At 42.7% G+C, this 27343-nt stretch overlaps 1 protein-coding gene and 1 pseudogene across 1 annotated transcript; one reads left to right on the top strand and one right to left on the bottom strand.

Moving 5' to 3' along the window:
* Positions 1-644: 644 nt before the first annotated feature.
* LOC135888202 (E3 ubiquitin-protein ligase TRIM39-like) overlaps positions 645-27343 on the bottom strand; it is a 178338-nt pseudogene continuing 151639 nt past the window's right edge.
* On the top strand, positions 11255-12190 carry LOC135888312 (olfactory receptor 6F1-like). Its single transcript, XM_065416124.1, has one exon. The coding sequence runs from the start codon at positions 11255-11257 to the stop codon at positions 12188-12190; it is 936 nt and encodes a 311-aa protein (XP_065272196.1).

The raw sequence follows: 27343 nt of genomic DNA, 5'->3' as shown, positions 1-27343 counted from the left end.
TGCAGGTTTTGCATCTGTTCTGGCAGGGTGTGACAATGCGGTTCTGGCGGGACCCAACTGAGAGTGCCAACTCAGGACAAATTGCTAAAACAGGGCAGTTACAGCCCAAGGCTGGAGTTTCTCTACCTCTAAGGCAACCAAACCAGCCAGACTAAGAGGACTTCGGTCTCACCCCACTGGCTAACCGCAACCTCACAAGCAATTTCCTTAGACACTCCAGTTTCCCAGTATCACCACCAGTGCCGCTCGTTATGGGGGATAAATGGTTATGAAAACCAATATCCCAATATACACAAAAAGGGTTCTCTCGATCCCAAAGGACCAAGCGTCAGATCCAGGTCAATATACAAATCAGATCTTTCCCACAAATCACGCTGTTACCAATCCTTTAGAATCTAAAATCTAAAGGTTTATTCATAAAAGGGAAAAAGATAGAGATGAGAGCTAGAATTGGTTAAATGGAATCAATTATATACAGTAATGGCAAAGTTCTTGGTTCAGGCTTGCAGCAGTGATGGAATAAACTGCAGGTTCAAATCAAGTCTCTGGAATACACCCCCACTGGGATGGGTCCTCAGTCCTTTGTTCAAAGCTTCAGCTTGTAGTAAAGTTCCTCCAGAGGTATGAAGCAGGATTGAAGACGAAATGGAGATGAGGCATCAGCCTTTTATAGTCTTTTCCAGGTGTAAGAACACCTCTTTGTTCTTACTGTGGAAAATTACAGCAACATGGAGTCTGGAGTCATATGGGCCAGTTCCTGCATACTTTGCTGAGTTACAAGGCGTATCTGCCTTCTCTCCATGGGTCCATTGTATAGCTGATGGTCCTTAATGGGCCATCAAGGAGGCTAGGCAGAGCTAATCCCAGCTTGTCTGGGATGTCACCCAGAAGCATAGCATAAGTTTGCCATACAGACAGTATAGTGCCAAGATTCATAACTTCAACTACAAAACTGATACACACATATAGACAGCATAATCATAACCAGTAAACCCTGACCTTGTCTAAGACACCCCAATTGACCCCCTTTATACAAGATTTGGGTGCCACTACAGGACCTTGGTTGCAACAATGATCTATATGGTCCCAATTAATGTCAATAACGTCACACAGGGTCTGGTGCTGCTTTGAGTTGGTGTTTCTTGGTCTGTGGGCAGCTTGCTTCTGATGATGAGCTAGGAGAGGATGGGGAGCTATCTGAAGGCCAGGAGAGGGAGTTCAGGAAAGATTTCTTTCAGGATGGGGTCCCTATTGAGTATGGGTTGTAGTTGTTTGATGATACCCCGTAAGGGTTCCAGTGTGGGATGGAAGGTGACAACTAGGGGCGTGCAGTCAGAGGGGATTTTATTTCTGTATTGAAGCAGGTTATTTCGGGGTATCTGGGTGGCCTGTTCCATGATATAATGTACTTCTCTGGAGGAGTGAGGTATTCACTATCTATGTAGCTACTAATAGGGGACCAGATTTTTAAAGGTATTTAGGCATCTAGTGAGATTTTCAAAAGCACCTATGTGCTTAACACCATTGATTTTCAAATTCCCAGCCACAAATATACACACAATTTCCTCTCCTTATTTGAGTTACTTGTGAGATCTCTCCAACAGGTGGATGTATGGATGTGGAATTTTAAGACTCCAAGGGTGAACCAGACCACACTGCTGTCAATAGCAAAGCTCCCACTGGCTTGAATAGGACCAGGATTTTACTCCAGGGGTACATGTTAAATATCAATGTAATGCCACAGAGAAAAATTCACACCTGTGCAATGAGCCTGCAAAAAGCCACTTGATTCCCACCTCCACAACCTCAGAATAGATCATATTTATATCAGCTCAAGATCTGGCCCATAGATAGTGATCAACACCCCTAAAACAGCAGATCTATCCCTAGGAATATTCCTTCTGATCCATTTGTGTGGGACAGCTGTTATGACTCCTACCCAACCCACCTCTTGCTGCTCAGGAAAAAGAACATGGCAAAGATATCCGTATGTCTGGCCAATTCCCAGCTTTTGGAATAGCCAATGAAGGCCATTGGCATCTGACACACATGAAAGTAGGATTTTGGTGGCTTTACATTCGGGACCAGCTCCTCAAATAGGGGGCCCAGGATTGAGGAGTTAAACCGGTGTCTTAAATCCACCAATACACACCCCACTCTGGTCATGAGCAGGTCACACCTTGAATGGCGAGAGACTCTGGATGCTGCTTTTATTTATTTAGATTTTCCTGGCATTTTCCCAAGAAAGAGTAGTTCCATTGAAAATATTTGACCCTTTTTAGTTGAAATTGTCAACACTGTCAACATTTTTCATCACAAGAAATTATGCATTTTTCTATATATTTTTTAATTGATTGAGGAAATGATCAAAAAATCTCAGACTGGATATTGAAAAAAATCAATATATGAACATTTCCACACACTATTGCTATATATATATATATATATGTGTGTGTGTGTAACATATATTATATGTTTATAACATATTATATTATATATGTAACCCTGGTTAAGAGATCTGATGAAAAAGAGAGGCAAGCTTGTTGCTGGGTAGATGAGAGATGAGAGAGGCTGCACTGTGCTCACCTAGCCAGTAAAAGGCCAGGGTTTATTGAGCCTTGTGAATGGATGAACATTATGGGATGGAAGGCTTACTATGCCAATTGGAGGGGGGATAAAAGGAGGAGAGTGAGTGTTCTCCTGACTGTCTGTCCCTGCCTATTTTGCCCTGAAAGGGGAGAGAACAACTGATTTAGAAACACCGAGGAGGCCTCCTATGCCGTGGGACTCTTTCCCCTGTGAGTAATGCCTATTGCTGCCACAGAGAGGGTTTCCCCCTGGATGAATTGGTACCCTCATCATCTCACCTCACTCAAGCACCTTCAGGCCTGTAATGACTCATGAAGTTATGTGAGCTCCTCCACATTCTGGAGCCTACTAGTGTGGAATAAATTGAACTTTTGAATCCAAGGAAATCCACTGTAGACGTAGTGTTACATGTGGATTGGTTGGTGTTACTGATGTACCCAATCCATATCTATCTTCCCCTTCCTTTTATATGTTTCCATTATATTTCCCCTTGTAAATAAAGTGTACCTTGATCATTGGTTCATCCATTATGGAGGTGTCAGAAAAGTGTACGTATGAGGCATCAGGCTAGTCATAGGGATAAGTGCCAGGTTGGGGATAGTCCAAACCACATAGGGAGGCCAAGAAGGGTTCCTGACTACTATAAACCATTGGAGGCACCGCCTGTTAGTGGCTAAGAACACAGGCCACTGCGGTCAAAGCAGAGGGACACCAGGTAAGGGCTCCTGTTGATGATTAGCTGCCCTTAGGGATATGGCAAACCATAAACCCCCCTTACTGATATATGTTGTTAGTGCTGCGGAGTGTTTTTAAGGCTGCTAAGTTGTTAATGCTGCTAGTGCGGCTGTTCTTGGAGCTCCAGTGTTAGCTGCACTGACCTTGATGTTATTCATAAAGACCACAGGCTCGGTTCAGTGGTGAAGGGGCTCAGCCAGATTTATTGTCAACGAAGCACGGTATTATCGCCCCATAAGAGCTACAAGTACACTAACACATGTATGCCTGCGACAATGGTACTGGTTCAGCCAGGACACCAGGAGCCTGTTCCCCCAGACCAGAACAGAGATGCCCCTCCTATGACTTCTCCTTTTATACATTGCTACAAACAAGTTGCATACTAAACTCCAGATGTTCTTAGTTACCACTCTAAAACATTTTTATGGAATCAACATGTTCCCATAGAATTGTTCTGTTAGAAAAAATTCAATCAGTTCTACTTGCAACACTTCAGAATGAAATATTCCATTTCAAAATTTCAATTCAAAATGAAAAAGTGACATTTTGACTGAAAATGACATCAAAATCAATCATTTGAATGTCAATTTATGTCAAAATCTCAATTAAAAATAAAACTTTTAATTTATTTGACCGCGTTCCTGACCTGGTGTATTGGAGAAAGCAGTAGATGGGATATACCTTAATTTTAGTAAGGCTTTTGACACAGTCCCCATGACATTCTTATAAACAAACTAAGAAATGTGGTCTAGAGGAAATTACTATAAGGTGGGTGAACAACTGGCTAAAAGAACATACTCAAAGAGTAGTTAACAATGGTTTGCTGTCAAATTTGAAGGGTGTATCTAGTGGGGTCCCACAGAGGTCAGTCTTGGGTCTGGTACTATTCAATATTTTCATTAATAATTTGGATAATGAAGCAGAGAGTATGCTTATAAATTTTGCAGATGACAGCAAGCTGGTAGGGGTTGCAAGCACTTTGGAGGACATGATTAGAATTCAAAAGGACCTTGACAAATTGGAAAATTAGTCTGAAAAGAACAAGATGAAATTCAGTAAAGATAAGTGCAAAGTACGTCACTTAGGAAGGAAAAAACAAATGTTCAACTACAAAGTGGGGACTAACTGGCTAGGTGTTAGTACTGTTAAAAAGGAGCTGGGGATTATAGTGGATCACACACTGAATATGAGCCAACAAGGTGATGCAGTTGTAAAATAGGCTCATAACATTCTGAGGTGTATTGACAGGAATGTTGTATGTAAGACATGGGAGATAATTGTTCTCCTCTACTCAGCGCTGATGAGACCTCAGATGGATTACTATTTCCACTTCTGGGTGCCGCACTTTAGAAAAGATGTGGAAAAATTGGAGAGCGAGCAGAGGAGAGCAGCACAAAAATGATGAAAGGTTTAGAAAACCTGACCTATGAACAGGGCCGGCTCCAGGGTTTTTGCCGCCCCAAGCAGCACAAAAAAAAAAGCGCCACAATCGTGATCTGCGGCAGCAACTCAGTGGGAGGTCCTTCGCTCCGAGCGGGAATGAGGGACTGTCTGCCAAATTGCCGCCGAATAGCTGGACGTGCCGCCCCTCTCCGGAGTGGCCGCCCCAAGCACCTGCTTGGCAAGCTGGTGCCTGGAGCCAGCCCTGCCTATGAAGAAAGGTTAAAAACACTGGGCATGTTTACTCTTGAGAAAAGAAGAACAAGGGGGGAGCTGATAACAATCTTCAAATATGTTAAGGGCTGTTATAAAGATGACTGTGATCAACTGTTCTCTATGTTCACTGAAGATAGGAGAAGAAGCAATAGGTTTAAGCTGCAGCAAGGGAGATTGAGGTTAGATATTAGGAAGAACTTTCTAACTATAAGGAGAAAGACGAGGAGTACTTGTGGCACCTTAGAGACTAACAAATTTGGAAACTCTTGAACATTTTACTGTCTGTTTCAGAGACACCGCTCCAAGGGACGAGTCCTCCCTTAGATGCAGCTTACTCCCCTCTCTTACAGGAATTCTCTATATCTGTGGATATGGAAATGAGGAATTGATTAGGTGCCAGAAGATGGTGTCAAGTATATGAAGCATATTTCCTTGGTTTTGTAGAACCAATAAAATTCACTGTTGGGGCTTCCTCTCTCCAGGTCTTTGTCTGTGTTCAGCAAGTCAAATGGGTCCAATTTTGGCATTTGCCATTATTTTAAAGCTTGGGAAATGAGGCTGGGTGGGGGCTTAACTAAGACACCAAAGCTCCCACTGTGTAGAAACAGTTTGGCAAATGCAGGACAAAAATGTTGGTCTCCAGGCTGCCAGTACTGTGCTTTCACCAGGAGACCAGCCTGATTTAGCAGAGTCCGATACATAACATAGGGAAGTCTGTGAAATTCTGTTGAGATCCAATATCCCAGGGGCAATGGGGAGGTGAGGGTGGAGTACAAAACAAACACCCTCATGCAGCCAATTTCAGCAGCAGTTCATTTACAAGGTAGGTAGGGGTAAAGCTAGTTGGATGATGATGGAAACAGATTCCTATCAATGTCAAAATCTACAAAATTTGCCTGAGTCTTTTGGTTTGAAGAGGCAGATTCTCATTTATGCTAACAACACTTCACACCACTCTGGCAGTAGAATGGGGGCTTAACGTTGGAGTGGATTCTACTTATTACACACATTTTAAGGCCCCTTTACACTGCTACAGTGGTGTAAAATGACTGTGATGTAAACGTGAACCATGTGTGAAATATTCCTGTATTTGCTATATGTTTAGTTGCGGGGAAAGGAAGATATACCATCTTATGATGCACTATTTTTCAGCACCTGTGCTATTGTGTATCATCCAAAGAGAAAAAGATTGTGAATGAAAGGAGTTTGTATTGACAAGCTCTATCAGAAGACATGGTAAGTTAGATCCACCAGACAGCTAAAGCATATCCTGGACTTATAGTTTAAAGTAACTGTACTGAGAAATAAGTTTGCCTTTCTTTGTAATGTGAGCTACCTGAAAATTGCTGTTCAAAAAGTTTGCCTCATTGAGGAGTCAACACACCTGTACTGAAAGAATGAGTATATCTTATTCCTCTTTTTTAATTTAGTATAAAGTCAGAATGAACAAAAGGAAATAATATTTTTTTTGTAAATTGTAAAACTAATAGAGCCATTTGGGAAATTATTGTTTTACATCAAAATTTTTGACAAAAATGAAAAATATTTTCATTTTTGTCCAATTTTTCTTTTAATTTTTTCTGGGTTTTTTTGGTCAAAAAACAACAAACAAAATTTTTCAGGTTTAAGCCAAAATATTTTGTCTTTTTTGCACCAGAAACAACTTCTTGTTGTTATTGTTTTCATGAAAATCCCCAAGTTATCTTCTCTCTTCTTTCTTTCTTTATTTATTTTGCAACAATCTCAGTTTCATCATAAAGACAGTTTCCACTGATAAAATGTGTTGGTTGAAAACTTTCAAGCAGCTCTAATACATTAACCTGTGGAATTTTCTGGTATAGTAACTTAACAGTGGCAAATGAGAAAAGAAGGAGAAGATAGATAGATAGATAGATAGATAAATCTATTTCTGAACACTGCACATGGCAGAGAAGTGTTAATATCAGTTCTTGTGTTCTATCCTCAGCTGTCTCTGTGATTTGAACAGATCGCTTCACATCCCTGCTTTAGTTTCCCCATCTGTAAAATGGGAACAATTATACTGACCTTGTCAACCATTCACTCCAAAGTGCCTTAAATCAGGCCTCCAGTTTGTAGTCACATTGTGTGGATTAATAGTTATTCTTTGCACATTGCTATGCACATGTAAAGAGCTGTACAAGTGCTAAGTATTGTTATCTGAACATAAATAAATTCAAATTACAATGGAGAGGGTAGGCATTACAGCTGGGATTTTCAAAGAAGCATAAGGAAGTTAGTCACCCAGCTTCTATTGCACTGACTCCCTCTAACCCGTTTGAAAATATCAGGCTACAATAACTATCAATGATTCTTTTTTCTATAAATTGATGTCTACCTCAGTTCAGGGAGCAATGTCCTCTGTACAATGCAGCAGAAGTACCTAGAGTAGTAGGGTGGATTATAGGTTGTTTCTTAAGCATTTGGCATTGTGCCGTGTTTGGAACATGATTCCTAACTAGTTAGGCTATTGTTCTGGTCTAACCCAGGCTGTAGGGGTTTGACTGAAAGCTGAGCCCAGGGGAGATGAGTGGAAGAGGAGGGTTGTTATATGAAAGGGAAACTGGGAAGCAATTTTACTGTATTTCTGGGAAGCTGTTTCTTTGTTGTTTGTCTCCACCTGTTTGCCTGGCTTGTCTTTTAGATTGTAAGCTTTCTGGAGTAGGGACGGTCTTCTAAGCTATGTCTGTGCAGCACCCAGCACAATGTGGTCCCACCCCTAGCTGGGACCTTAAGGTTCTACCTGAAGACATACAATAAATAATCAACATAATTTATAATTTCCAATGTCAGTTCCTTGTTCCTGAGAATCTGGGGTGGGGTTTTCTAAAGGGCCTATTTAGGACTCTCTTGGAAAGGAAGAATTCCATTTTGTAAAAAAAAAATCTGAAGGTTTCAAATTTTCTTTTGTTCTGATATGGAGAGAACACGAGACGTTTCAAAATTGATGGCAGAAAAAATAGAAGATTAAGAAACCCAGCACACAACAGCCAGGTGGTTCGGGCAGTCACCTGGGTCATGGGAGATTCATATGGACATCCCAGCTGAGGTTGATTCAGAGGAGGGTCTCAAACCTGGGCCTTGTATAGCCTAGGTAATTGCCTGTACTACTAGACTATACAGTTGGCCTTTTCTGTTTGTTCTCATGTTGTTCAGAAATTCCATCCTGGACCTAACAACGCATCCAGACGAAATTTTTGATGAAACTGATATGTTTCTGTGAAAGATTTCAGTTTAAACAAAATGGTATTTTTCAAATGTGGCTTAGGAAGAGAAGTCCTATTGACTTTCAGTGGGACTTGTGCTTCTAGGTCACTTAGGTATTTTTAAAAGTCCCAGGCTTTTTGCTGAGCAGCAAGCAAGGTTATTTTCAAGGTGAGCCAAATCCTGAGGCTTTCTCACAGGTGGGTGAAGTGGGGTTGATGGGCTAGACTGGCAACAGCAGAAAGATGCCTTTGGGTCAGCCACCCCACTGGCTCCTGATGGGCCTTAGAGGAATGAGGAGTGCAACTCTTATCTCTACTGAGGAGGCTGAAAGTTGCACAAGGACAGCACAGTGTTGAGTAGCACCTGCTTCCCTTCCCTTATCTTATCTTTAACCTGGGTTCTAAGTATTACAGCTGGGATTTTAAAAAGAGCCCTAAAGTGCCAAAATCCCTTAGAATTTCAGCCTGGAATCTTGTCCCTTGTATTTCACCAGTGAAGCGAGTTCAAGCAAGAGCCAGGTCTACCAGGTGCAGTGTCAAATCCCACAATCCCACAGCCCAGAAAAATATCTTCCAAGTGTTTTAGGAGATGTGGGCAGAGGTTCAGGGCTGTGGATTTGCAGATAGTCTATTGGTATTCTCAAAGGGTAGGATATTAGGCGCTGCACATTTGCACATCAAAAAGAGTATTCAACATGTTTAAATGCCTTATGATCCCTCATGTCTTGACAAATGGACCTCATGGCTGGGGCAGAAATAGAAAACCAAACCAGCGTGCAGGAGTTCATCCTCCTGGTTTTTTTCGGCACTTGATATTTTTGGATTTCCATTGTAGTGGTGTTTTCAGTTATGTACTTTCTAACAATTTGTAGGGAATGTGTCTGTCATAGCCATAATGTAGACCCACCCATGGCTCCACACCCCCATGTACTTCTTCCTCTGCAATCTCTCCTTCCCAGAGATATGGTAATTGATGGTCTGTGTTCCCAAAGCCCTTGGTGTAATGTTCGGGAGAAGCCAAACCATCTCTTTCACCACCTGCATCCTGCAGCTATATTTTGTATTCTCTCTGGGCTCTACAGAATTTCCCATCCTGGCTGTCATGGCCTATGATCGCTATTTGGCCATATGCCATACATTGTGCTACAGCTGTCTCATGAACAGCACCTTCTCTGCTTAACTTACCTTTGGCTCTTGGCTGATGGATTCCTGTCTATCTCTGTGCTGGCATTTCTAATATCCGGGTTGTCCTTCTGTGGCCCTAACATTATCAATCCCTTCTTTATTGACATAGATTCCTGGATAACACTCTCCTGCACTGACACAAGACTCGTCGAGCTGACAACTTTCATCATCTCATACAGTGTCCTCCATATCTCATGTGTGATAAGCAGCAAAAAACAGGAAATCATTGCCTGAAAACTGGTGAAAATTAAACAATTTGGGGGGTTGGAGAGGAGACACTTTCCATGAAAATTTTTGTTTAGTTTAAAAGCCAATATTTTCTGTTGAAAACAAGTTTTGATGGGAAATTTTCAGCCAAAACTACTTGGCATCCAGAAATAATTGATCATCCAATTGCTTTCACTGAGAGTTTGATCTAGCGCATAGGGCAGTGAACTGGGAGTCAGGACACGTGGATTGTTTTCCCACCTCTACCTTCAACTTGCTGTGTGTGACTTTGGGTGAATTACTTGATGTCTGTGTGCATCGGTTTCCCCATCCACCCTTTGTCTATTTAAAATGTAATCTCATTAGGGAAAGGTCTTTCTTTTACTCTATGTTTCTACAGTACTCTAATGGCCCCCTGATCTCAGCTGAGGTCTCTAGGAGTCACTGAAATATAAATAGAGGAGAGATTCAGGAAGCTGGGCAGGATGATAACTAATATCTGAAAAAGAAATATTGTAAGATTTTTCAATAGCACCTAAGTTCTAGGTGGATTGGCACCTAGTGGACTTTTTAAGCAAGTTACGTGAATGATAAATGTGTCAACAGCCTTAAAAAATAAATCTTACAGGAATGTTGATGCTTCTCACCATATTTAGCAATCACCTGAACATTGTTGGAAGGTTAACAATTATACAAATGTTGAAACAAACTTGTGTTATTTTGCCGTAAGGTTCATATGAGTGTTTGGGTTTGTTTAGATGGAGAGTTAGTGCCCAGCAAGTTGGGCTGTTAATCTACAGCACACACTAGGGCTACGTCTACACTGCTCAACACTTTCAGCAGCATGTAGGGGTTACCACAGTGAAGAGGAAGCTGATCCACACTGTGGTGTGTAGCTACATGTGGGAGTGAAAGACTCTGTCAGGAGGGAGGTTTCAGAGTACTTTACTGGGCCAGGGAAAGGCTCCAGAGGTGGGGAGGCAATGAGACACTACACTGCTAAAAATGGCACTGTGCACGGGGGAGACACAGCTTAGGGGAGTAGAGAGCTGTGTAAGGTACCTACTTTGGTAAATGTCCACAGGGTTCAGGCATGTTTTTCCTCTTCTTGCCTAAGCAGTGCCTCACCATATACACAGCTATTTATACCCATGCTACTGGGGCGAGCTGTGTTTGTATCCTATATGCCTTCAAAAGAAGTGTCATCTCTTTACTCTACTTGCCAATGCAGTGTCTCACCATCTACACAGCTATTATTACCCATGCTAGGGGGGCAAGCTGTGTATACACTGTTCGCCATACACACGGTCAAAAGAAGTGTGCAGTGTAGATATGCTTTAAGTTTCCGTGTGAATCTTGCTGCTTCCCGCTAACAGTTGCTTAGTGTGCTTTGATTTACTGTAATTTAAAACAGGAGTAGTTTGATGGGAACTTTTTAGTGAGTGGTAACAGTGCCCACACTGACACACACTGCACTGTAGATTCACACTCTGGCTTGCCACACACTGACACTTCATCTAGACAGGGCCATTGACATGCATTACAACAGGGTAAGGTGTTACAGTCCTGCGCTTGAACATTCAAGTTTGTGTAGTATCTAACTGAGTTCAGCATTTTAACTGCTTGCCTCCAATGTTCTCTTATTTCAGATGGACCTCATGACCAGTAGAGAAACAGAAAACCAAACGAGTGTGCAAGAGTTCATCTTACTGGGCTTTTCTGGCACTTGGTATTTCCGGATGTCCCTTGTTGTGCTGTTTTCTGTGATGTACATGCTAACGATCCTAGGGAATGTGTCCATCATAGCTTTAGTGTGGACCCACCCACAGTTCCACACCCCCATGTACTTCTTCCTCTGCAATCTCTCCTTCCTGGAGATCTGGTTCACCACAGCATGTGTCCCTAAGGCTATTGGTGTCATGCTAGGGACAAGCCAAACTATCTCTTTCACTGTCTGCCTCCTGCAATTGTTCTTTTTCCTCTCCATGGGTTCTACAGAATGTTTCCTCCTGGCTGTCATGGCCTATGACCGCTATTTGGCCATATGCCACCCATTGCGCTACAGCTCCCTCATGAACAGCACCATCACTGTTTGGCTGGCCCTTATCTCTTGGCTGTGTGGTTTCCTGGCTATCTCTGTGCTGGCATCTCTAATAGCCAGGTTGTCTTTCTGTGGCCCTAACATCCTCAATCATTTCGTTTGTGACATAGATTCCTGGATAGCACTCTCCTGCACTGACACAAGCCTCATTGAACTGGCAGCATTCATTATCTCAATCATTGTTGTCGTGGTCTCATGCGCGATAACACTGGTCTCCTACTTTTACATCATCTCCACCATCTTGAGAATCCCATCAGCCCAAGGACGGCAAAAGGCCTTTTCCACTTGCTCTGCCCATCTCACTGTTGTGACTATCTGGTACGGCTCTATCACTTTTCTGTATGTCAAGCCTTCTGCACAAAGCTCATTGGATTTGAATAAAACAATCAACATCTTTAGCACTGTTGTAACTCCGATATTAAACCCTTTCATTTACACTTTAAGAAACAAAGAGGTGAAGGAAGCCCTGGCAAAGGCATTCAGTAGGATGTGAAGTCATTTTCAAACAAGCTGGATTTAGTAGAAATGTAGTCAAAAGGACCAAAACATTCCTGAAGGTCATGAATATAGTAGAAAATTAGGAAAAAGGGTTGATGCAAAGAATTTCAAAGGGCAACCAACTCCTTTTTTCTTAAAATGGGAGTCAGACACCTAAATCCTCCCTTAAATCCTAATCTACTTTCTTTGTGCAGGAGATCATGTCTTTGCTTTTTAGCTTTCCTCATTTGCAGTAATAAACTGCTACTTTTTTCTTGGATGAGATCAAGTTATTGACTGTTGTCCACTGATCTGATCTTGGAGGGTTTATAGTTTGGGTAAAATATAATCTAGCTGTTAAGCATGCTTATAGAAATAATAATGGAAGTTCTGGAGCTGTAATGTGAAGCACAGGATATACAAATATTTAATACAAAATATATGTATTAAAAGTAGGCTGGCTCTAGGTTTTAATCATTAATTGTTAAGGGGTTAGAGTGAGGCCTAGCAGAAGTTGGAGTTGGCATAAGATAGCGTGAGAGTTATGAGTGCTTGACTGACGGTTATGGAATCATACTTGCTTGACCTAAGGTTATAAACTGTAGCAATATGTATCTTGTAATAGTTAGCAATGCATTTGGGGTGAAATAGGTAAACCATAAAGGAACAGATAGTAGCATCTTAGTGGCTTTTTGCAACAAGAGCTAACTGCATTGAGCTTCAAAACTATTGGGAAAGGGACTGGTGCAGATGCTCGTATTACTGTTGAAAAGGTAATTATGGTGAATTGGAACACCATGTATGGACAACTGGAACCCTAAAATTGGTATCCTGGATTACCAAATAGGAATAGGGGGCTGAGATTTGACTTGATCAGATATTGTCCCAGATGTATGTGGGAAGAATGAAAAAAGGAGTACAAAAATGTATCAAACTTGTTCCTAGCTGGGACACTGGAATTATGCTATGGGACAACCGGGTAGGAAACATGGCCCAGCTCTTTCCTCTTGGGGTGATTTCCACATACTTTTTCTTCCATCTTTCTTTCTAAGGGTTTCCATAAAGTTGTAAGTATGCACAATGTAATATTGCAAGTATCAAAAATACACCCCACTCTGGTCATGAGCTGGTCACACCTTGAATGGTGGGAGATTCTGGCCACTGCTTTTATTCACTTAGATCTGCCTGGCATTTTTCCAAGAAAGATTATTTCCTTTGAAAATATTTGGCCTTTTTAAGTTGAAATTGTCAACATTGTCAACATTTTTCATGACAAGAAATCATGCATTTTTAATGTATTGTTTGAAGAAGTGATCAAAGATATCTCAGCATGGATATTGAAAAAATATTCAGTATATGAATTTTTTCAGACAATATTGCCATATATAGTAACATATATAAAAGATATATTATATATTTATAACATATATTATTTATGTAAGCTGGCTTAAGGGGTCTGATGAAAAAGGTAGCTAAGCTTGTTGATGGGTAGATGATAGATGAGGAAGACAGGACTGCGCTCCCCTCACCAGTACAAGGGGGGAAGGTATTGACACTTGTGAATGGGTGAACCCTTGGGGATGGAAGACTGACTCATTACCTCACTACACTCAAGCATCTTCAGACCTGCAATGACTCATGAAAGTACGTGGGTTCCTCCACATGATGGAGCCAACTAGTGTTGAGAAACTCAGACTCGTGAATCCAGAAAAATCCACCCTGAGGGTAGTGTTACTTGCAGGTTGTATAGTGTTACTGATGTATCCTGTCCATATCAATCTTCTCCTTCCCATTATGTGCTTCCTGTCTCTTTCCCCATAGAAATAAAGTATACCTTGGTTGGTGGTTTATAAGTTATGGAGGTGTCAGAAGAGTATATATTTGAGGTATCAGGCCAGTCATAGGGATAAACTCCAGGTTGGGGATAGTCAAAACCACATAGGGAGGTAAGGTAGGGTTCCTGAATACCATGACAGTCAGTTGGAGACACCACCCATTAGGGGCTAAGAACCCAGGACATTGAAACCCACTATGGCCAAACCAGAGGGACACCAGGTAAGGGCTCCTCTTGATGATTATCTGCCCTTAGGGGCACAGTGACCCATGAAACCACCTTACATAGATATTTATCTTTCAGACATATATATCTAAAAAGATATAAATATAGATATAGATATATATCAAAGGTGTATTTCGGACAAATGTATACATGGCAATTGTATCTGAAAGTTTTCATGTACCAATTTTTTTTTCAATATCCAATCAGATACATTTTTTGATCAGAGAGAGTGAGAGAGACTTTTGGCTTTTAAAATACTTTTAATAAATATCAGTACAGAAACACAGAAAAGAAAAAAAAATTATAAATTCCACAGCAGTTGGCCACCCCAACAGTTCATTTATAATAGCCCAGTGCTGCATAAATTGTTTCAAATCGCTTATATCTAAACTCCAAATGAAGACACGAAACCCCTAAAATCTAAAATAATAATAATAATAATACATTTGCAACCCCAGTACCAATAAATTACTATCATCTACTTTTATAATGGACATCTTTGCTTGACCCAAAATAAAGTTTTCAAGGCATACAACAGATCTCTTTGTGAACCTATACTTAACAGTAAAATAAATACAGTAGGAGAAAAATCAAGGGATAATAACTTACAAATACCCTGAAGTAAAACAAATAATGTCTGTCACCTGGAACAAGTAGGAAACATGAAAAAAAAAAAGTCTCCTTCATGTCGGACCTGACATGGACACCTGCAGAGTCAAAAATGTTGCACAAACATTTTCATGCTATAGCCCCATGAAGAACTGACCATTGGAGATCATCCTTCCTTTCTGCAATTGGAGGCTTGTATACAGTTCACCAGGCTGGATGAATGGAGTCCGCCACCAGAAGCTGTGTCCTCCATACTGTATTGGGATAATCAACAAGCATTCAAAAATGATGAATCTTTACTGCAAACATATACAATGACTTATGGCCTAAGGTATTAAAAGTAAGTTCAGAAGATCCATTGAAGGCAAGCAAACTGCCAGGCTTCACAACATCCCAATCCACAACAGAAGCAACAGGCAAGAAATTAGAAACATTAGCATAATCAGGAATTTGTATAATCAAGGAGGCAAGTGTCCAGACTGACAATATTGCCCCTAGGAAGGACGGATTCCACCAGTGATAAAAACCAAGAAATTCAGTGAACCAAATGAAAACCAAGCTTGACAGCCAAGATATCTGCTGATACGCATGCAAAATTAGTAAAATCAATTAAATGAACCAGTTTTGTTACACCCGTTGCAATAAAGGAAGAGACAAGACTCCTAGAAACAAGACTAGGAATCCTCACAAGAAGGTTTTAAGCAAGTGGTTCAGCAAGCAGTCCTGGGAACTCCAGTCTATCCAGAAGCCTCAGCTTAAAAAATCTCCAAGCACTAAAAAGGCTTTAATTAAAAAAGTTAACACCTCAAAACTGAGGTAACCAGGGTCAACTAAAAAAGTTCCTGAGCAAAAGCCAAACTCCCCACCTGCCAAAGAAAAGCAAAGGGCAGTTGCTTCCAAGAAAAAGGTTCATCCCCAAGCAACAGCTGTTGCAGCAACTGTACCCAAAAAGTAGAGATTCTGCTCAAAGGATTAGTGAGACCTTGACCCCTTTCCACATCGACAGTTACAAAATACTCTGCCTCAGCCAGTGACGGCCATCCCAGAAAAAGTCTAAAAGAACCTTGTGAACTTTTTCTAAAAGGACTGGAGGGGGATCCAAAACAATACACTTATGCCACAACACAGAGGCAATTTAATTATTAATCAGTAACACACCCTTGGAATGAGAGTTGAGGCAAACACCACTTCCACCTTCGCAACCTCCCCTCCAACTTTTCCATAACTCTCTCCCAGATCCGACCCAAAATATCATCTCGTCCCAGCATATTTCCCGTGCCTTAAAGTCAGATCACCTCCACAGTAGTCTTCCCTGGCAAAGTTAGAGGGCGGAAGATCACCCAAGCCCCCAGCAGGAGTGTCTCACTCTTCCCCCAATTTATGCCAGCTGAGGAAGCCTGCTTGAAAGAGTACTGACATTCAGTCAAAACCTGGACATTGCAATCATGAGTAATAAACACAGTCACATTGTCAGCATATGCAGAGACTTTCAAGGCAGCACAAGCTGGTACAGGAAGAGAAGGGCAAGAAAGGTGGTTTCGCAACATGCATAACAGGAGCTTGATAGAAAGAGCATTCAATAGCTCAGACAGGTTGCACCCTCTATGATTCCCCTACAGACTGGAAAGGGAATGCTCAAAACACCATTCATCTTAAGTAGACTATATATCTCAATATAGAGTAACTGAAAGCAGGAGACAAACCTGGGCCCCAAACCAAAAGCAACAAGGGTACAAAACAAATATCCATGATCTAAACAATCAAAAGCCTTCTCTCCATAAAGGGGAATCAACCCAATGTGCAAATCAAACATTTTTGAGGTCGAAATTACATCCCACAAATGAACAAGGTGATCAAAAATGGACCTGTTGGGGATGCAATATGTCTGATCAGGGTGAACTACTAAACAAATCACAGTTTTCAATTTATTTGCTAAGACCTTTGAACACAGTTTATCATCCAAGCAAAGCAGGGAAACAGATCTCCAATTCTTCACCTCCCCAAGGCCCCCTTCTTAGGCAACAGGGTAGGAACCGCTTGATGACAAATGAGAGGCAGTATCTCCTCTCTAATGCACTCCTGAAAAACCTGGAGCAAGTTAGGCTCAGGAAAGATCCAAAAGGCCTTATAAAACTCAACAGGCAAACCATCAATACCATTAAGGCCACAAGTCAATTCTGAGAGTGTCAGGTCCTGTTCAAGTCTGTCTACATCCAACATTGAGATCCTAGGAAGATCTTCAAGGAGCCACCAACACTCAGATAGAGACACAGGCTCAGCTGCATACAGGTCTGAGAAAAAATTCACAGCGAAGTTCCTAATCCCCACAGGAGCTGAAAGCACTTGGCCTGAAAATGTCTTGAAATGGCCGCTCATTTTCTGGTTGGTATGTTTCTTTTCCAGGTCAGAGAAAAGCTGAGTAGGCACATCCATTTGAGAAAGGCCCTGAAATCGGGCCCTGACCAATGCACCCTGAACGTTGCTACCCAACAGATCTTGCAGGAGCAGTTTTTTATCTTTCAAGCTCTCATGCAACCAGGATCATTACTGCCATGAAAGACTTTTTCAAGTTCCACAATCCCCAACTCTAACTCCTTCATACTCCCACGCAGCAGACCAGGGTTGTCTGCTGCATGTATTGCTGATAAAAATATTTAATATTAATTTTACCCACCTCCCACCACTGCCTTAGGGAGAGGAAAACATCCTTTGAGGCAACCCAGTCTCCCCCAAAATAATTGAAAGAGTCCTGAAAGTGAACATCTTTTAAAAGGTCACCATTCCCAGGGGCCACCTGCATTTTCTTATTTCTTTCACCTGCATTTTCCAATTAACCACTTGTGTCAGACTCCCACAACAAAAACAGGCCATGTCTTCAGTGGCAACAAACACAGTGTAGTCACATTCCCTAATCCTATAGTTGAGGGAAACTTTTGACACTTTGGAAGCATTGTTTAATACCATATAAACCTGCCCACGAAAGGACAAGACATGCTGAACCTCTGGGGCTTTTCAGTTCAAAGGAAATCTCCTAATAGGGCAGCGATCTTTCTCAGTATGTCTCTGGCCAGCTGCTCATTTCCTAATAAAGGAAGGACATTAGAGATAGTGACTTTAACAGCAGGTGTTGAGAGGGGCACCACAGGGACTGAAACACACCACACAACAATCCCCTTCACAGCCATCTGCTCAACAAGGCTAAGCGTGGCAACAAGGGAGGCCTACCGCATATTTTTAAACATGGTCACCTTCGTCACAGTTAGAAAACACGCCTCCACAGAGGCAGATTCTGGAGTCAAAATCTGCAACCCATGGCCCTGGTTTAACCCTGAGAATCCACAACAAACTGAGGTCTCTGTCCCCCTGGGCTGGCCGTGCCAGCCCAGAGGACAGACAAAAGCCTGCTAAAACAAAAGAAATCCTAAAATTAAACCCACAACAATCACAAAATTAAAGACACACACACACAGAGACAATCACAAATTCTCCATTTACTCAACAGAAAGAGACACAGAGAGAACAGCTGTCAAGGCTGTATCCCTACTTTGAACTTTAGGGTACAAATGTAGGGGCCTGCATGAAGACTTCTAAGCTTAACTACCAGCTTAGTTCTGGTCCGCTGCCACCATCCCAAAGCTAATTCCCTTTCCTGGGTAGCCTTGAGAGACCTTCACCAATTCCCTGGTGAATACAGATCCAAACTCCTTGGATCTTAAATAAGGAGAAATTGACCCTTCCCCCCTCCTTCCTTTTACCAACTCCTGGTGAATACAGATCCAAACCCCTTTTAGATCTTAAAACAAGGAGAAATTGACCCTTCCCCCCTCTTTCCTTTCACCAACTCCTGGTGAATACAGATCCAACCCCCTTTTAGGTTTTATAGATCCAACCCCCCACAGGTTTTTCATGTTCCCTGCCAGGAAATTAGTTCCCGAATCTGTAAGGATGTCGGAGGGCCACCCTACCCTGGCAAAAATGTCTGCTAATGCCTGGCACACACTTTTAGCCTTGGTGTTGCTTAAGGGTACAGCTTCCGGCCATCGGGTAGCAAAATCCATGAAAGTCAGTACGTACTGCTTTCCTCTGGGTGTCTTCTTTGGGAAAGGACCCAGAATATCCACAGCTACTCGCTGAAATGGGACCTCAATTATGGGTAGTGGCTGGAGAGGGGCTTTAACCTGGTCTTGGGGCTTTCCCACTCGTTGGCACACCTCACAAGACCGGACATAATTAGCAACGTCCTTGCCCATTCCCTCCCAGTGGAAGGACTTCCCCAACCGGTCTTTGGTTCTGTTCACCCCAGAATGGCCACTGGGACGATCATGGGCTAAGCTCAAGAGTCTTACCCGATACTTAGTGGGAACTACCAGCTGTCTTTGAGGATGCCAGTCTTCCTGGTGCCCACCAGAAAGAGTCTCCTTGTATAAAAGTCCTTTTTCTACAACAAACCGGGATTGGTTAGAAGAGCTGAGAGGCGGTGGGGTGCTCCGTGCCGCCGCCCAAGCTTTTTGAAGGCTGTCATCTGCTTCCTGCTCGGCCTGGAACTGTTCCCTTGATGCTGGAGACATCAGTTCCTCCTTGGACTGTGGACTGGGGCTTGGTCCCTCTGGAAGCGATGCAGGTGCTGGGGCTTTTTCCATTGACTGTGAACCGCTGTCCGCTGGTGCACTATGTGGTATTTCAGGCTCTGGCTGAGCCTCTTGGGTAGGGTTATCTGCTGCTTCTGCCAGTTTAGGCTCGCTGGTGCCCTCTGGCATTGGAGTTGTAGACGGGGTTGCAAGCGCTGGACTCAGTGCTGGCAATGGTTCTGGTGCTGGTTGCGTTGCCAGTTCCGGTTCTGGGACTGGCTTTGGCTGGGTCTCTGGGATTGGATCCACTACGGCTGTTGCAGTCGTTGGCAGGGGATCCGGTTCCACCACCTGTGTTTGGGTCTCCGGTAACACAGACGGGGCCCTGGTGGACGGCTCAGGAACAGGGATGGGGGTGAAAGCTTGCTTAGCCTGGCTGCGGGTGACGATTCCCACCCTCTTGGCTAGCTTCACATGGTTGGCCAAGTCTTCCCCCAGCAGCATGGGAATGGGATAATTGTCATAGACTGCAAAAGTCCACATTCCTGACCAGCCCTTGTACTGGACATGCAACTGGGCTGTAGGCAAGGTTACAGACTGTGACACGAAGGGTTGAATTGTCACTGTAGCCTCAGGGTTGATGAGTTTGGGGTCCAGTAGGGATTGGTGGATAGTTGACACTTGTGCCCCAGTGTCCCTCCAAGCGATAACCTTCTTTCCGCCCACTCTCAAAGTTTCCCTTCGCTCCGAGGGTATGAGAGAGGCATCTGGGTCTGGGGTTCTTTGGTGTGACTGGGGTGTAATGAACTGTAATCGGTTGGGGTTCTTGGGGTAGTGAGCCTTTATATGCCCCAGTTCATTACATTTAAAACATCGCCCTGCTAAGGTATCACCGGGGCGATGTTGGTTGATGGAGACTGGTGTGGTGGGGAGGCGTCTGGGGTTTCCCTTGGGATGTGGGTGGGGCCTTGGGTTGTCCCCGGTGATAAGGTTTTGTTTCGGCTTGCCCCTTCTGATATTCGCTCCAACTGCTACTAGCTTTTTTTTTTTCTGTCACCTCCACCCATTTGGCTCCAATCTCCCCCGCCTCGGTTACAGTTTTGGGCTTCCCATCTAGGATGTACCTTTCTATTTCCTCAGGAACACCCATTTGCAATAGGAAGGGCAACTTTTCCGTAGATTTAACATTTGCTCCTGATATCCAGGCATCCCAATTTTTCCCAATGTGGTAGGCATGTCGGGTAAATGACACATCAGGTTTCCACCTTAGGGCTCTGAACCGCCGACGGGCATGCTCAGGTGTTAGCCCCATTCTGATTCTGGCCTTGTTTTTAAAAAGTTCATAACTGTTCATGTGTTCCTTAGGCATTTTAGCCGCCACCTCTGCTAAGGGTCCACTGAGCTGCGGCCTCAGCTCTACCATGTACTGGGTTGGAGGGATGTCGTATTCAAGGCAGGCCCTTTCAAAAATTTTTAAGAAGGCCTCAGTATCATCGCCTGCCTTGTAGGTGGGGAATTTCCTGGGATGGGAAGTGGTACCTGGAGAGGAGTTGTTAGGATGGTCTGATGCAACCTGCCTAGTCCTTGCTGCTTCCAGTTCCATCTCTTTTTCTTTCAGCTCCATCTCTCTTTTATGGGCCTCCTGTTTGGCTTTTTCTTCTCTTTCATGGGCCTCCTGTTTGGCTTTCTCTTCTCTTTCATGGGCCTCCTGTTTGGCTTTCTCTTCTCTGTCATGTTTGGCTTTTTCCAGCTCCATCTCTCTCTTGTGGGCCTCCTCTTCAAGTTTTTTAATTTGAAGCAGTCTTTGATGTTTTCTTTCATTTTCTTCTGCTTCTAGTTTGGCCAGTTCTATTTTGTTAGCTGCTTCTTTGGTAGTCATTTTCCTGTTTTCTTGTGCTGGGTCACACCCTCTGCAGTTGACTGAAACTGGGATGTATTTAGCTCAGGCTCCTGCTGAGTGCTGCTGAGTTAACAGAGACTTTCTAACTAGCTACTTCCGAGGATGTAAAAAGAAAAAAAAAACAATTCAGATTGTAAATTACCTTTACCAGATCAAAGTTTGCTCACTTATTGAACCGTTCTCTTAACAAAGGACCTTGTTAAAAAAACTTAACACCTCTGCCTTCAGGCAAGGAGAGATAAGATATGCATCTACCTTCAGCTCTGCTCTCCAAGCAGCTAGAAGGAAAAAAAAATCTTTTACTGGCTTTTGGGTTTAAAACGATCCCACCACTGCCACCATGTCAAGGCTGTATCCCTACTTTGAACTTTAGGGTACAAATGTAGGGGCCTGCATGAAGACTTCTAAGCTTAACTACCAGCTTAGTTCTGGTCCGCTGCCACCATGTCAAGGCTGTATCCCTACTTTGAACTTTAGGGTACAAATGTAGGGGCCTGCATGAAGACTTCTAAGCTTAACTACCAGCTTAGTTCTGGTCTGCTGCCACCATCCCAAAGCTAATTCCCTTTCCTGGGTAGCCTTGAGAGACCTTCACCAATTTCCTGGTGAATACAGATCCAAACTCCTTGGATTTTAAATAAGGAGAAATTGACCCTTTCCCCCTCCTTCCTTTCACCAACTCCTGGTGAATACAGATCCAAACCCCTTTTGGATCTTAAAACAAGGAGAAATCAATCAGGTTCTTAAAAAGAAGGCTTTTAATTAAAGAAAAAGGTAAAAATCATCTCTGTAAAATCAGTATGGAAAATAACTTTACAGGGTAATCAAACTTAAAGAGCTCAGAGGACCCCCCTCTTCTGTCTTAGGTTCAAAGTACAGCAAACAAAAATAAACACTCTGGTAAAAGGTACATTTACAAGTTGAGAAAACAAAGTAAATCTAAGACGCCTTGCCTGGCTTTTACTTACAATTTTGAAATAAGAGAGACTTGTTTAGAAAGATGGGGAGAACCTGGATTGATGTCTGGTCCCTCTCAGTCCCAAGAGCGAACAACCCCTTAAACAAAGGACACACACAAAAGCCTTTCCCCCCCCCAAGATTTGAAAGTATCTTGTCCCCTTATTGGTCCTTGGGGTCAGGTGTCAGCCAGGTTACCCGAGCTTCTTAACCCTTTACAGGTAAAAGGATTTGGAGTCTCTGGCTAGGAGGGATTCCATAGCACTGTACACAGGAGAGCTGTCACCCTTCCCTTTATAGTTATGACAACAGCAAAGCACACCAATTCTCAGTCTCACTCCCACAATCTCCTGAGACAAATAGAGATATTTTTGTATTAGTATATTACAGAAGAAAAGATACATTTGACAGACAAGACTATGGAAAATAGTCACCGGGATATTGCATGGCTAACTCCATCATTGGAGACTGAGATGTCTGTCAAATTTAAATCAAATGTCTTTCCAGCTCAAGATGTTGCATTGCAGAGGCAATTCCAGTATTTTGAAATTGTTTTCATCCTGAATCTGGATGAAAAGTTACAATTTGGAATTTTTTTGTAGAATGAAATGTTCCAAAAAATTTAAACTCATAAATGGCAAAACATTTCATTCTGATCAAAACTAATGCTAGTCAGAACCCAGAATTCCTGTTCCATGATCATTTCCAAAGTTTCTTCATTATTATTATTTTATTACTCTGAATCAGAACAAAAAATCAATAAACATTTCAGAACATCTTCCAGAACAAAATTACGAAATTTCATAGAGAAAAAATAGAAAAGACAGCCAGCCAGCCTGCCTTGTTTCCTGTAATAGTTTTAATAGAATCAACACGTTCCTATGGAACTGTTCTGTTAGAAAATTTTCAATTAGTTCTAGTTCCAATGTTTCAAAATGAAATATTTCATTTCAAAATGTCAATTCAAAATGAAAAAAGTTCAGTGTAAAGTGACATTTGACTGGGTTCTAGTGCCAGCAATACACTTGTTAATTGTGGGACCCCAAAAAAGCCACATCCTCTTCCCGTGCCTCAGTTTCTCCATCTTGAAATGGAGAAAATGACACCAGCTGAAATTTGTTGGGAATGGAATTTCCATTCCATACAAACTCCAGAAATGTCCTTTCATCCCAAATCAGAACCGAACATTAAAATTTACTTATTTTTTTTCTAAAATATTTCATTTCAGAATCATCAAAATTACCTCATTGAAACAAAATGTTTTTATAAGATTCAAATGTCTCTTGTTGCTTTTATCATTATATTACATTATGTTATACATTATAGTATAATATATGCAATATATAAAAATTATAATATAACATAAAATTCAAATGATAAATTTAAAGTAACCATTTTGACCAAATTGAAACAAATTGTTTTGCTAATTTCCCTTAAAAAAATCAATATGTTCCCAAGAAAAGTGTTTATGTCATTGAACTTGCAGTTTCCAATTGAACACAGTTCCACTGACAAGTTTTCAAAAAGCTGTAATATTAACCTGCTTTGTAAAGTGCTTTCAGATCTATATGTGTATGTATGTAAAATCTATGACCCTTTGATTTAGAACTTTGCACCTGACACCAAAATGGGGGGACACGAGGAGGAGTTTAGCCATTTTGTGAATTTAATCCTCCTTCTCCTTGTTTTTGTCAAAATTCCTGAAATTCAAAACATCTGGGGGGGGGGGGGGGCGGGAGAAGAGGAGGGTGAAAATAAAACAAAATGTTTTATTTTGTTTCAATTCTTTTTTTTCCTATTCACCAATTTTTTTTTAAATGTCATTTCTCGTTTCACCTGAAATGATATTTTATATTATTTTTCAAAATTGCCAATGAATTGAAAAATCCATTATTCAACCAGATATATTTGTTACTTCAGTTGATGATTAGCATTCAACCTGTTACTCACGCAAGTAGCCTTTAATCATGCATGGTGTTCATTTGATTTCAAAAGAACTATTAGGGTGAATTAGGTTTAGCAAGATCAGACACAATGAAATGAAAAATGAGAGCTGGTAGCCTTTGTGATTTTGGGGGAGTTCTAAAACATCTCTAAGGGTTTTACAGACCTTTTTTTGCATTTTAATATTTGTGACCGAGTCAGACCAGACTGCTACAGGAGAGGGCAGGAAGGAAGGTATATTAGCCTCAGCCTGTTGGGATCTGGAAGTGGGTGGGCAGAGCCTGCGCACTGCTAAATGACCTCCCCCAGCCTAAGGGATCCATCCTCTTTGGAACCCCTTTTCAGGTAGTTGAAAGCAGCTATCAAATCCCCCCTCATTGTTCTCTTCTGCAGACTGAACAATCCCAGTTCCTTCAGCCTCTCCTCATAAGTCATATGCTCCAGCCCCCTAAACATTTTTGTTGACTTCTGCTGGACTCTTTCCAATTTTTCCACATCCTTCTTGTAGTGTGGGGCCCAAAACTGGGCACAGTACTCCAGATGAGGCCTCACCAATTTCAAATAGAGGGGAATGTTCACGTCCCTCGATCTGCTGGCAATGCCCCAACTTAATCAGCCCCAAATGCCATTAGTCTTCTTGGCAACAAGGGCACACTATTGACTCATATCCAGCTTCTCGTCCACTATAACCCCTAGGTCCTTTTCTGCAGAACTGCTGCCTAGCCATTAGGTCCCTAGTATGTAGTAGTGCATGGGATTTTTCCATCCTAAGTGCAGGACTCTGCACTTGTCCTTGTTGAACCTCATCAGATTTATTTTGGCCCAACCCTCTAATTTCTCTAGGTCCCTCTGTATCCTATCCCTACCCTCCAGCGTATCTACCACTCCTCCCAGTTTAGTGTCATCTGCAAACTTGCTGAGGGTGCAGTCCACACCATCCTCCAGATCATTAATGAAGTATATTGAACAAAACCGGCCCCAGGACTGACCCTTGGGGCACTCCGCTTGATACCGGCTGCCAACTAGACATGGAGCCCTTGATCACTACCCGTTGAGCCTGATCATCTAGTCAGCTTATAGTCCATTCATCCAGCCCATACTTCTTTAACTTGCTGGCAAGAATACTGTGGGAGACCGTATCAAAAGCTTTGCTAAAGTCAAGGAATAACATATCCACTGCTTTCCCCTCATCCACAGAGCCAGTTATCTCATCAGAGAAGGCAATTAGGTTAGTCAGGCATGACTTGCCCTTAATGAATCCATGCTGACTGTTCCTGATCACTGTCCTCTCCTCAAAGTGCTTCAGAATTGATTCTTTGAGGACCTGCTCCATGATTTTTCCAGGGACTGAGGTGAGGCTGACTGGCCTGTAGTTCCCTGGATCCTCCTTCTTCCCTTTTTAAAAGATAGGCACTACATTAGCCTTTTTCCAGTCATCTGGGACCTCCCCCGATCACCATGAGTTTTCAAAGATAATGGCCAATGGCTCTGCAATCACATCCACATCTAAATAGTCCTGAACCACTTCTTTCTCCACAGAGGGCTGGTCACCTACTCCCCACACTGTGCTTCCCAGTGCAGCAGTCTGGGAGCTGACCTTGTTCATGAAGACAGAGGCAAAAAAAGCATTGAGTACATTAGCTTTTTCCACTTCCTCTGTCACTAGGATGCCTCCCTCATTCAGTAAGGGGCCCACACTTTCCTTGACTTTCTTCTTGTTGCTAACATACCTGAAGAAACCCTTCTTGTTACTCTTAACATCTCTTGCTAGCTGCAACTCCAAGTGCGATTTGGCCTTCCTGATTTCACTCCTGCATTCCTGAGCAATATTTTTATACTCCTCCCTGGTCATTTGTCCAATCTTCCACTTGTTGTAAGCTTCTTTTTTGTGTTTAAGATCAGCAAGGATTTCACTGTTAAGCCAAGCTGGTCGCCTGCCATATTTACTATTATTTCTACACATCAAGATGGTTTGTTCCTGCAAACTCAATAAGGATTCTTTAAAATACAGCCAGCTCTCCTGGATTCCTTTCCCCCTCATGTTATTCTCCCAGGGGATCCTGCCCATCAGTTTCCTGAGGGAGTCAATTTCTGCTTTTCTGAAGTCCAGGGTCCGTATTCTGCTGCTCTCCTTTCTTCCTTGTGTCAGGATCCTGAACTCAACTATCTCATGGTCACTGCCTCCCAGATTCCCATCCACCTTTTTGCTTCCCCTACTAATTCTTCCTGGTTTGTGAGCAGCAGGTCACAAACCCACTGCTCCTCAAAGGTCTCAAGGGAGCCAGCGGATGCTGCCCAGAGGAACTCTGCCCAGATGCGTGAGACCAGGGAGGAGCGGAAATAGGCCCCACAGTCGCAGAGCACCTCCTTATCTAGCATCTTCCTCCTGGTGTTGTAGATGGCTACTTTGGCTAGGGCCAGGTGGAGGTTAACAAGGAGGTCTCATGACTTAGTGGGGCCACGGATAGGGTGTGCAAATATAAACAAGTGTGGGGAGAAATGAAGCGAGACCCTCAGCAGGAGGTTCTGGAGGAGCCAGAATAGAGGCTGCAACCTGCCTCACTCCAGATACACGTGCACCAGTGTCTCCTTCATGCCACAAAAGGGGCAGGTGTCCGGGATGGGGGTTAACTGCACCAAGAACACGCCTGTGCTCAGGGCTCCATGAAGGAGCCAACAACAGATATCCCAGTGGGCTTTGGGACCAGGGAGGAATATCGGCTGGCCCAGCGGGGTTCCTCACCCTCCAGAGGTGGTAGGAGGTCCAACCACTTTGTGACGGAATGGAACGTGAGGTTGAGGACATGAAGAGTGTGGAGCAAGAGAGTGTACAGACGTTTCCTTGATGTGGTCCGGAAACGAGCCGGCTGCAATTTGTGCAGCTGGCTCATGGTGAAGGGGTGGAATGGCCGGGTGGGTCCCCGGGGGAGGGGCCCAATGAAAAGTTCCGGAGGGCCTGAAGGGACAATTAGTAGTAGTATTTATGTATATCACGGCTGTGATTTCATGCCCTATCCAAGATCACAGTCTTATTGTGCTCGCCAGGGCTTGCACACACAGGATGAGATGATCCTGACTCAATGACATTACATTCTAAAGACATAAAGGAAACAAAAAGTGGGAAGAGAAACC

Source organism: Emys orbicularis, chromosome 13, assembly GCF_028017835.1.
Source record: "Emys orbicularis isolate rEmyOrb1 chromosome 13, rEmyOrb1.hap1, whole genome shotgun sequence".
Classification (NCBI taxonomy): domain Eukaryota; kingdom Metazoa; phylum Chordata; order Testudines; family Emydidae; genus Emys; species Emys orbicularis.
This window is presented reverse-complemented; position numbering and strand designations above follow the sequence as displayed.